Source organism: Condylura cristata, unplaced genomic scaffold, assembly GCF_000260355.1.
Source record: "Condylura cristata isolate star-nosed mole 26May11 unplaced genomic scaffold, ConCri1.0 scaffold00026, whole genome shotgun sequence".
Taxonomy (NCBI): domain Eukaryota; kingdom Metazoa; phylum Chordata; class Mammalia; order Eulipotyphla; family Talpidae; genus Condylura; species Condylura cristata.
The window spans coordinates 7,917,843-7,929,147 of record NW_004567127.1 but is presented as its reverse complement, the minus strand read 5'-3'; the positions used below and the strand labels follow the sequence as shown (position 1 = coordinate 7,929,147).

Genomic DNA, 11,305 nt, shown 5'->3' with positions numbered 1-11,305 from the left:
CCGCCAGACCTTCATTGCCTCCGTCATCAAATTCCTGCGCCAGTATGAGTTTGATGGGCTGGACTTTGACTGGGAGTACCCCGGTTCTCGCGGGAGCCCTCCCCAGGACAAGCACCTCTTCACCGTCCTGGTGCAGGTGTGTGGCATTGCATGTCGCTTGCAGTGGGAAATGCATGACCGGGCTTCCCATGGAAGACCACTGAGGCTGAACAGAGGCTCAGGCCTTACAGTCTCAGCGGGATGAGCTCCTGGAGACCCTATTCCAGTGAGGGTGTTGGAGAGTGAGGGTGGAAGAGAGGAACGTAATTCACAGAGCAGGAGGCAGAGTGGTGTTTATATGATTTCTTCTGTTCCTATAGGAAATGCGCGAAGCTTTTGAGCAGGAGGCCAAGCAGGTCAACAAGCCCAGGCTGCTGGTCACTGCTGCTGTGGCTGCTGGCATCTCCAACATCAAGTCTGGCTATGAGATTCCCCAGCTGTCCCAGTGAGTAGACAGCGCTTCCTTTGCCTCCTGGACACTTCACTTTTGCAGGGCAGACTCGTCCTTAGTCTGTCCTGCTGATCAGGGACCTTGTTTAGGGGCCTTTGGAAGTGGGGTCTTTTCCTGCACAGATGTGGGAAGGGGCCACGAGCAATGTTCCAAATCCCTTATCCACTCAGGTACCTGGACTTCATCCATGTCATGACCTATGACCTCCATGGCTCCTGGGAGGGCTACACTGGAGAGAACAGCCCCCTCTACAAATATCCATCTGACACTGGCAGCAATGCCTACCTGAATGTGGTGAGTGCCTGCGAGATGCTGCAAATCACATGGAGCTTCAGGGAGAAAAGACATCATAGATGTAGTCATTCAGGGGAGAAAGTATTATAAAAGTAGTAATTTTCTCAAAAGGGCCATTAGGCTGGTAACTAGCCTAATTTAACTAGTTTCATTTACTAAAAATTCACCAAAAAAGTAAAAAATACGATATAACCCCATCTTTCAAAAATAAAATAAGCACCATTACTCACATCTCAGTTAGTTACAAGATCTTCCTCCCACCTTTTTCTTCTTTTGGTTCCCCTTCTGTTTACTCTGTTTTCTGCTATTCTAATTTCGTGCACAAGTCTGCCACACAGAATTTCAGTCACTCACCAGGCAACCATACCAAGGGAATCATGGGGCAAAATCTTAGTCTTCACAAGTATTGTTGATGGGAACGGCATATCTAATACCGATATGTTATTAAAGGGGAGTGCTTGGGAATATGGACTTCCCACTGCCACAGAAGTATGTGAATGATGCTCTAACATACGCTGCAAATGCTATGTAGAGCTGCACAACCAAAGCAAAAAGCCCTGGCTAGTAACTACTTACTGGGCCATCATCTGGGCGGGAGCTCTAACTCACCCCTTTCCGTTGCAGGAGTACGCCATGAACTACTGGAAGGCTAACGGGGCTGTAACTGAGAAGCTCATCGTGGGATTCCCAACTTACGGACACACTTTCCTCTTAAGCAACCCAGCCAACAATGGAATTGGTGCTCCGACCACTGGCCCTGGCCCCGCTGGGCCCTACACCCGGCAGTCTGGGTTCTTGGGTTACTATGAGGTATGCGCCTAGTCATTCTAGAGAGGGGGCATGTCATTACCTTTGTCCTCGGATTGAACACTGTTAACAATAGTCAACCCTTACTGGCTTATTTAATAATAATAATTGGAGCTGAAAATGGATCCTCTTAGCTTCTGGCAGACGGGTAAGATGAGCACTCATGACATGCTACTTAGTTGTACCTTGATGAGGCCCCTTCAATTGACAAATTGCAAATACAGAAAGAGAAGCAAAAAAGGATGACATCCATGAGATTACACTAATTTATGAACACTTCTAACTCCATGTCAGACAATTTTAAGAGGGTTTTCTACTTTGAAAATAAAAGACCCAAATATAAGAGTCAGAATCCTAAATAAATCAAGCAATTTGTTGCTAGAACACTCAGTCTTCTTTTAAAGTAGTTTCTATACATCTGTAATCTACTTTCCCTCCCCATGCCCTTTTATCTTTGCTGCATGGACTCTTCACTTACCTCTTGACCGCTTCCTTACATCTTCTTAGATCTGTACCTTCCTGAAGAATGGCGCCACCGAAGTGTGGGAGGCGAGTGAGGAAGTTCCCTATGCTTACAAAGGCAATGAGTGGCTTGGATATGACAACATGAAGAGCTTCAAAATCAAGGTAGGATGTGTTCAGTGGGCCCTTGGTGCCTATGAGTTTGTTCCCATTTATAACCCTGCAATCACAGGTTGGATTTGATGTATGAACTTGACTGGATTTCTCTCTACTTACCCCAGGCTGAATGGCTGAAGAAGAACAACTTTGGAGGTGCCATGGTCTGGGCCATTGATATGGATGACTTCACAGGCAGTTTCTGCAATCAAGGCAGATACCCTCTGATCAATACCCTGAAGGATGCCCTCGGTCTGCAGAGTGCAAGTGAGTCAGGGGGTGAGAAGGAGCCCTAAGCCTCAAAGTTAAGAGAAATTTCAGACTTGTTGGAAGTCAAGAAACCATTGAACAAGTGATTTGATGGTTTTTGTTGCATTTATATTTGGCAAGGACTCTTAACGGTGGAGAGAGAAAGCAAATGAATCTATTCAATCACTTCATAATTTATAAGGGTCTGTTAGTGCACCCGTGGTATATACAGCTCTCTGCAGGTAATCAGGGGAGCCCAAATATGCAATTTATGGTCTCTACTCCATGGACTTGCAATCTAGCTAGAGAGGATTGATGTGATTACAATATCTGGTAACACAGAAGACATTGTATAATTTAGTACCAGATAAGATCTAGAAGCTTTCTTGTGCTCAAGTTCATGGCAATGAGAAGAATCAAAGCATCAGGGGGATCTAGGCAGGAGAAAAAAGTGAACTGTGCTTTGAAGGATAAAGAGGGAGTTGATAAGCAAAGAAGAGAGGGCTGGCGGGAAGGTATACCAGATCAGGAGGCTGAAATACACAGAGACATGGAAAGAAGAACCTAGCACAAACCTAGGGGGTTACTTCTCACTTGTAAGGCATCACTGAGTAAAAGCAGGGGACTCAGGACTTTATGTCTTCTTTCAGGTTGCAAAGCCCCCAGCCAGCCCATCGCTCCCATCACAGAGGCTCCCAGCTCAGGCAGTGGCAGTAGCGGCTCTGGGAGCGCCAGTGGCAGCGGGGGGAGCTCCAGTGGCAGCGGATTCTGTGCCAGCAAGGCCAATGGCCTGTACCCTGACTCCACTGACCGCAATGCCTTCTACAACTGTGTGAATGGACAGACCTACGTTCAGCACTGCCAGGCTGGCCTTGTCTTCGACCCTTCCTGTTCCTGCTGCAACTGGTAATATTTGCCAGATACCACCTCACTCATTCCACCTCGGAAATTGTACAATAAAGGGTTGAGCATTGCTATGTACTGTCTTCGGCTTCTTTATTGAGGTCTTTGATATCATTAATCCCAATCTCCCAGCGACACGTTCTTGCTCCACCAGTCCACCTGGTTTCTATGGTGGACGCCTGCCCACACGCACAGCCCTTTCTTGATATGGGTGGCAGGCTCAGAGGGATTCGAAGATGTTTGGTCCTTTTGTTCTCAAAACATATACTCAGATGAGAGTAGGAGGAGAGAGGAGCTGAGACGCAGTCAAAGATCCATAAATAAAAGTATTTGCTCATTCTATCAGAGAAACACCTCTGGGTGTTCAAGGGGTGCAAGAGTGGAGGTCTCTAAGTGTGAAAATAAGAAAGTGGTTTCCAGCAGGATTTGGAAGGAGTAAGAGTCAACCTGCTCTTTGAAGCTTTGAAACTGTCACTGACTTCTCCCTCCAGCTACGAATATCCCAGATGGCATCATCTTCTGATGGAAGGCTGTTCTGTCTGCACTGAGATTAAGCTGCTTAGTGTAGCCACCTTCATAATTGTCTTAGCTTAGTCCATACTTCAATTTCAAAGCTGTGAAAAATGAACACCTCTGTGTTTATAGGTGTTTACCTCCTGGTTTTATGTTTTCATTTTTGTTTAGTCAATATTGAATATCACCTTGTTTTACAACAGCCTGAAGTTTTATATTTAAATGCGTGTGGTCCTCATCACCAATACTGTTTCCCCAATACTTGATTTTTTCATTTATGCCCTCACTTGTTTTGTTTTTATTTGCCAAAATGGGCTTGAAATTGGCCTCCATTTGCTTGTACCTGTGGAAGTGCCTGACCCTTGCCTTCACACTCAATCACTAGTTTATTGGATCCAAAAGTTTTGTCTCTTTTTCGCCAAATGTTGGTCTTACTCCTTCCCCCCCCCCCGGCACTACTATTGAGTCTTCTTTTCCTATGACTTATTCACTTACTTTTATTGTTGTTAGCAGAGGCTGATTTTGCAGATGAGATCCACTCCCAATCCCCCCCACCACCACCACCATGTCACTGCCTCGAGTCCCTTCACATTCGGGAAAGCCTGCCTGTTGTTCTCTTTCCACTTGAAAAACTCCTGACTAGAGGTCCATACGACAGGCTAATACTTTCATTTCCTCAGCATCCATAGCTGGGTGTGGATGAAACCTCTTAGCACTATTTTAAACCCTATCTTTCCCTGTACGTTCAGTCACACTTCAGCATAAGCTTCAATTACCTGCATGGGCTCATAGTACCTTGCTTCTGGCTTAGAGGATACTTTTCTTATAGTTCTCGCTTTCCACCCCAGGGCTTTCAGACACAGGCTTCCACTAAAGCATGGATAGTCTAAATGTGCAGAGGATTTGATATGATCCCTGAGGTCCAGAGACTACAGTGCTCCCAACTTAGTGATGGTCTAGAAACAAATCCTGTAAGACTTCTGTGCATCCAGGTACCCCAGCAGTAACCTCTTGATGACATATTTTTGTTTTGGCCCTTCTTTTTTCACTGTTTCACCCCTCCCCCATATATTATTCCTGAACCCTGTTTTCCACTTAGAAATAAATTGTTTCCAAATGTGGTTAGCCTGAGATACTAAGCATTCTGGCATTTAATGCTGTTGAGAGGATATCTGAGTCCAGGGAGTACTCATGACCCATTCTTCACTCCATACTTTTGAAGCTATTTGATACATTTTTTTCCTTCTAGTTCCTGAGGAATTTATTTACTCTTGACATTCATAATTCATGTCTGAATTATGATTAATTTTTATCTATTTCTGCTGGAAGACAACAGACAAGAGAGGGTTAATTTGACCAATGTCCTGTAAGATGGCTTTTTAGGGAGGAAACTGGCCTGGTATCTCTCAAAATGACCTCCAGCCTAGGGTTAAATGCAATCCATCCCAACAGAGAACTGGCCTGGGTCAGGCCCTCATCCAAGTTTCCACTGGCAGGCGTGGTATCATTCCAAGGGCTGTATCACACATGGGCTTGGCCAAGTAAGCACCAGTGAATGCTGAGATCGTGGATAACGTTAGAAGCCACAATTCTGCTACACCAGACTTACGTTGAGTACTCACTTCTCGTCAGGAAGAATTTGGTTCCTTAATAATCAAGGCACTTAAAAACTCCAGTATCGAAGGCCTAGGGTGTCTGTCCCTTAGACTTCGATTTGCCCTATGCTTGACGGTTGTGTTTATACTGAGAATAAGATGGTCACAGGAAGATCACAGAAATACAATTGCCTCCATTTTCTCCAGAAACACTGTTCCAGAGAGCCTAGTTTGTATGCTGTTTGACCAGATACCCTTAATTGTGGACAGTGGGTGCAAGATGCTGGATGTTAGACTTGGGTATCCGCCTTCTAGACGTACACTAAGGGACTTGGGATTTGAAAAACGCAGTGTAAAGTGAAATCAGGCTTTTATATACCTCAGACTGGCATGATTGTGGACACCTGAGCCCAGGGGTCACAGGTGTGCAAATGGCCACACCTGGACCTAGAAGAAGGGCGTAAAAGATGACGTCACTGTGAGGAGAGCTCGCGAGATTTGTGAGGAGAGATCGCGAGATTAAAAGGCGAGACCAGGTGAGATGAAAAAAGGCGAGGCCAGGTGAGATGAAGAGACACAGCAGGAGGCAGAGAAGGAGCATGCCAGGGAAAGGCAGGAGGAAGCGAGGAGATTTCTGGGAATGGGAGGCTGCCTGGCCCCCCTGTCAGGTCCTCCAGCCCTGGTCCCCCACCTGCCTCCCTCCTTGCCCCCGCGCCTGGTGTGTCTGCGGACCTGGTTCCCTGCTCCAGTATTAAAGGTCTGTAAAACAACCTCGGGGGCTCCAGGATGCCTTTCCTCAACTGCGTCAGTCCACAGTGAGCTCCCCGCTCTGGGTGGCTGCCCTGGAAAAATCTCCTTGAGACATAATGGTGGTCCATTGCCGTCATAAATTGTAATGGCAGTAAAGGAGGTTCCCCAAATTCCTGACGTGCCAAAGTGTGAAAAGAGACTGGGGGTTTAAAATCATACAACCTAATATTCCAAGGTTGTTCTTAATGATCTGAGAGGATGTTGCCCAAAGGAGAAGTTTGAATAAGTATCTCTGAAGAAATTACAATTTGAAAACTCCCAATGATTGAATGTGAAATGATGTAGTTTTATATAACTTATGTAAACAGGACCAAGCAAATTGGCCACTTTCTGTCTGAGGCTACTGAGCTCAGTTAAGATAGCGCAGGCTGTTAAGATATAAGAGTGCTCTATTGTTCCCCTGTTAAATGGGAACAATAGAGAGGAAAGATTGAAAGCCATAAGATCTGTATAGTTCCCCACAATAAGTGAAGAAAAATGACCCCAAGTGGGTCACAGCAGCAGAACTGCTGTGTGGATTCCTACTGGTATATATGTGATTGAGGCTTTTAAAGAGCTTAAACATGAGGAAACCGATGATGGCTGCTACTCTTGTTGAAAGGGAAAGAATAGCTCGTAGGAGAGGGCCTCCAGGTGACTGCCAAGTGTATGCGTGCACCTGGACTGGTCACTTAGTGAGGCAAAGGGAAGATGAAGAGGTAGCATATCTGGAACATAAAAGTTGTGAGGAATTTGAAGCCAGGGCAGTGTTGGCAGGGGAGGGGGAGAGTTGTAGCTGGCCATTCCCAGGCGCCTCCTGCCTGATGAGTTGGAGGGATTAGCTTTCTACCTGTCAATCATGTCCACGCCCATGAAGAGGCTACCTTCATTTATTATTGCATGGTCTAGTGTGGACAGACCTTTGTCTCCCAAAACTCTTATGTTGAAACTTTAAACTCCCCACCCGGCTAGGGATGTAAATTGGAGACAGGGCCTTTAAGGAGTTACGGTTAAATGAGGTAATCGGGTTGGAGCCTGATTCCACAGGACCAGTGCTCTTATTAAAGAGGAGGAGACATCTGCCTTTTCTCTGCCTCTGTCATATGAGAAAACAGTCAAAAGGCAGGAAAGGGGCTCTGACCAGATACCAAACCTCCTAGAGCCTTGATCTAGGACATTCCAGTTCCAGGACTGTGACAAAATAAATTCTTGTTGTTTTAAGTCATTCAGCTTATGGTATTTTTGTTGTGATATCCCAAACGGACTAAGGCAATGTCAAAATCTGATGTGATGACTATTTCATGTGTCCTGTTGTCCGTAAGGGAGGAGAACTAAAGAATGCAGAGAAATTGGTGCCAAGACAAATTGCTTAAGACTGATCACTTCCAACTGGTAGGTTAACTAGATTGCTTGTCCAGTGCTAAAAATATCCCAAGTAGAGCCATTCCCAACAAGTCCATCTGTTCTAAGCCATCTGTTGTGGATCTAGGAGCTGAAGACAGGAAGCTTTCTGGTGCTGAACAACTGTGACTTGGGAACCCAGTCCAGGTATTTTTTCCTACAGCTTATCTTTTTCTTCTTCCAACACTGACTGTCTTGGCAACTGTGGAATCAGGACTGTATCCCACTCCAGGGAATGAGCTGAGACTAACCTGGGTCACTACTGTTTCCACCTGGCTGTTAGTGGGCTGCCCACTGTAACTACACCCTCACCTGTACCCTAATCTGAGGCCGAATCTCTGCCTTGGCATGGGACAGCCATTCTAGCCATTCTTAATGTGCTGCTGGTACCAAGGAAGTGCTCTAACTATTGCATGAATGTGGGAATAGGAAATGTTGACACAGGACTTCATGGACATGATGAACCCAGGCAAAATGCCATGGATATTTATGTAAGGGAAAACTCCTTTGTAGGCTAGGAGACATTTGAAGCCATAGGATACGGGGTGGTAATACACTCTCACTATCTGACAGTAGAGCCTGCCCAGAGAACCAGCACTCCAGTTCCCATATTCCTAGATGAAATGCTCGAAGACATACACACTTCACAGAAGAGGAAACAAAAGTGCCAATACATGCTTAAAAATGTGCAACCCTGTTAGTAACCAGAGAGCTATGAACTGAAACACCCACCACGAAGGGAAACTGAGGTCCAGTGATACCAAGTGTGGCAAAGATGGTGAGTAGTAGGAGTTCTCCTAACATTGCTGTTGGCGTTGCAGAGTGACACTAAGGTGCATGTGCGGGAGCTCCCAGCAATCCTAGGAGGTGTCAACACCGGCAAAACCTGCAAACGTCCATCAGGAGACATGTACAGGAAGGCTTGTAGCAGCATAGAAGGGAGAAAAGCCGGGAAGAGCATGTTCTATGCAGGAAGGGTAAGAGCCGCAGCCTATTTATCTGGCGTGACGTCACTGATGTGAAAATAAGTGAACAGCTGCTGACTTGTCACAAGTGCAAACCTCAAAAAATTAATGCAAGCACCCTCCTGCTTCAGCATAAGGTCGATCCCCCGCCAGGGAGCTGACCCCCATGGCGCAGCAGACCTCTCCTGTCTCACCTGCTGCTCCCCTCAGCGGCAGATTTCATCTGTCTGCTTGTTCTGCTCCCCACTCTGTCTCTGGTGATTTCTCTCACCCCCACCCCCACACCTCTGGCCTATACCCCAGCTCTGGATGCATATTTAAATAAAACTTGAAAAAAAGTTAATACTGAGCTAAAAAAGCAACAAGTGGGAGAACATATAAAGTATTACTTTACTTACATAAGGTCAAAACTATGAACATATTAAAAGCAATATGATTAATCACTGTAAACTTCTGAAACCAATGTATTATTTCATGATTCAGACAAAAGTGATACAATTAGAAACAAAGCAAGAAAATGGTTAGCATAAAATTGGAGAGAGTTTCTCCCTTCAGGCAATGAGGAACATCTAACTGGGGGAGGATATTTATGATTTTCAAAGAAAACACTTTTATTTAAATGGGGTGGTGAGACAAGTTTTTATTTTAATATTTTTCTTCAAATGTAACTCTAAACAGGTGCATGGCATAGCAGACCAGAAAATGGAACATGAATAAAAATACAGATTTATTGGAAAAAAATAGAAGATTATGAAAAGAGGCATAGTGCCACATCTTTTTTTTTTTTTGTGCCACATCTTTTTAAACTTTGCTTACTTCATGAATCTTAAGATAGCAGAACTTCTTTCTAGTACAAAGTGTCCATATGGAACACAAGTTTGGTGAGGTCTCATTGGAGCGCTAAGGAGCTATCAAAAAGGAATGTTTTATCTGCAGTTTATTTGTTTAGGATCAGGAGTGCCACGTTCAATAGAAGATACCTCCCGAAATCTAACTGGCATCTAGACCTGATTGTGTTAACAGGACCAATATGGGGCTCCTGCCTACTGCTAGTTTTGCAAATCCTGATTTCACCTTGATTTGACACAATTCTGGCTCTTTGTTCTAATAATATTCTCCTGGGTACCCAAGGGAAATGCTTCAGTTCAACCTGAATCACAGGCCAATCCACTTAGAATAAAGAGGTGGTGCAGTGTCAGTATCAGATTTCCATTCTGGATTTAGCTACTTTGGCATTGAATCTTGGTTCAGGTACTTAAGAGCTGTTTGGTCAATTTACTCATCTGCATAGCTTCAATGACAGTAATAACTCTCAAAGATAAAGGAAATAATGAAGTAAAGCTTACGAATAAAGCTTGCAGTCACTCAACCTTTACTCTCCATTTTAGTATTTCATTTTATGATGGACACTGATGGGAATGTCATTCCAAGGTCTGTTCCAGTCCTAGTCAAGGATCTGGGAAAGCTCAAAGCTACGCCACAGACATTTTCTCTCAGGGCTTTGATTCTTGTGTGAGTGATGCATGGGTGAAAAATCTGGTTTGTTTAATTCTTTCTTCCTCTTTGCTGCTCTGGGAATTGCTTGATTTCGGCCCTGACAGAGGGCAGTATATATTCTGCCTATAATCTCAACTTTGATTCTGTGAGCTTCCTTATTCTTTTTCAATATGCTGATTTGAACTTGCTAAAGTTGACCTTGGTCATTTGCAAAATGAATTCTAAGTGATAGAAACACCATGTACACACCCTGGCACATAATAAGTGCTTGCAGTTGTTTGTGGATTTTTCCCCCCACAGTTGAAACCCTGCCTGACAATACTTCTGCCAGACTTTCTCTGGTCCTCTTAAGTGAGCCCCAATTATCATGATGTGAATAGACATAATTTAAGAGCAAATTTGTAGAATTTTTAAGATGGAAGTAGGTAGTGATAAGAAAGGATAATCACACAAGGGGTGGAGAGATATTGTGAACAAAGATAGACTTGTCTGGAGACAATGAATAGGCTAATTTCTGCTGGATAATAGTAGTGGATAATGCTTACAAAGGTGAACTGAAATTAATTTTCAACATGTAATTCTACCAGCTCAGATGTAACTACTCCTATAAGAGGCTTTCTTCAATAATATCACCATCTTTGTTCATCAGCAACACAACATACTTTTTAGAATCTTATGAGTGTAATTGGAACTATGAGATTTGGGTGGACTGCAAAGAGGAGATTTGGGAAACCATATGTCCTTACATAAAATTATCACATAATCATGACTTACAGTCATTCCAAAGAACAGGTGTGGGTAGAATCCTCAGAGAGTACTCCTAAAGAAGGAAAGTTCTTGAGGCACTGATTGCACTAAATGCATAACTAGTTCCATGGAGAAAATAGACTTAAGAACCACCAGTGTTTTCCAAGGATTCTTATTATTTACTTTTTAATAAAGACATGTTTTGTTGACAGGCATGAAATGTCTATAACACACACACACACCCCAAAACAAACAAACAAAAAAAATGGGCCCTCCCTGGTGGCGCAGTGGGTTAAAGCGCAGCACTAAGAAGCTTAAGCCACTTCCGCATGAGTTCGATCCCTGCCTGCCTCGGAGGTGACCACATGGCACGCAGACCTCTCCTGACCTGCCCGCTGCTCCCCTCAGCAGTGTACTTCGTCGATCTGCCTGTTCTG

The 11,305-nt window shown here is 44.4% G+C and overlaps 1 protein-coding gene across 1 annotated transcript in view; it reads left to right on the top strand.

The window, feature by feature from the left end:
- Window positions 1-3,414, top strand: part of LOC101631376 (acidic mammalian chitinase-like) — a 6,467-nt gene extending 3,053 nt beyond the window's left edge. The window contains 7 exon segments of the mRNA XM_012730048.1: window positions 8-136; window positions 360-484; window positions 661-784; window positions 1,409-1,594; window positions 2,099-2,218; window positions 2,335-2,476; window positions 3,109-3,414. Of these exon segments, the coding sequence (XP_012585502.1) occupies window positions 8-136; window positions 360-484; window positions 661-784; window positions 1,409-1,594; window positions 2,099-2,218; window positions 2,335-2,476; window positions 3,109-3,368 (1,086 nt within the window). The 3' untranslated portion in view covers window positions 3,369-3,414.
- The last annotated feature ends 7,891 nt before the right edge of the window (window positions 3,415-11,305 follow it).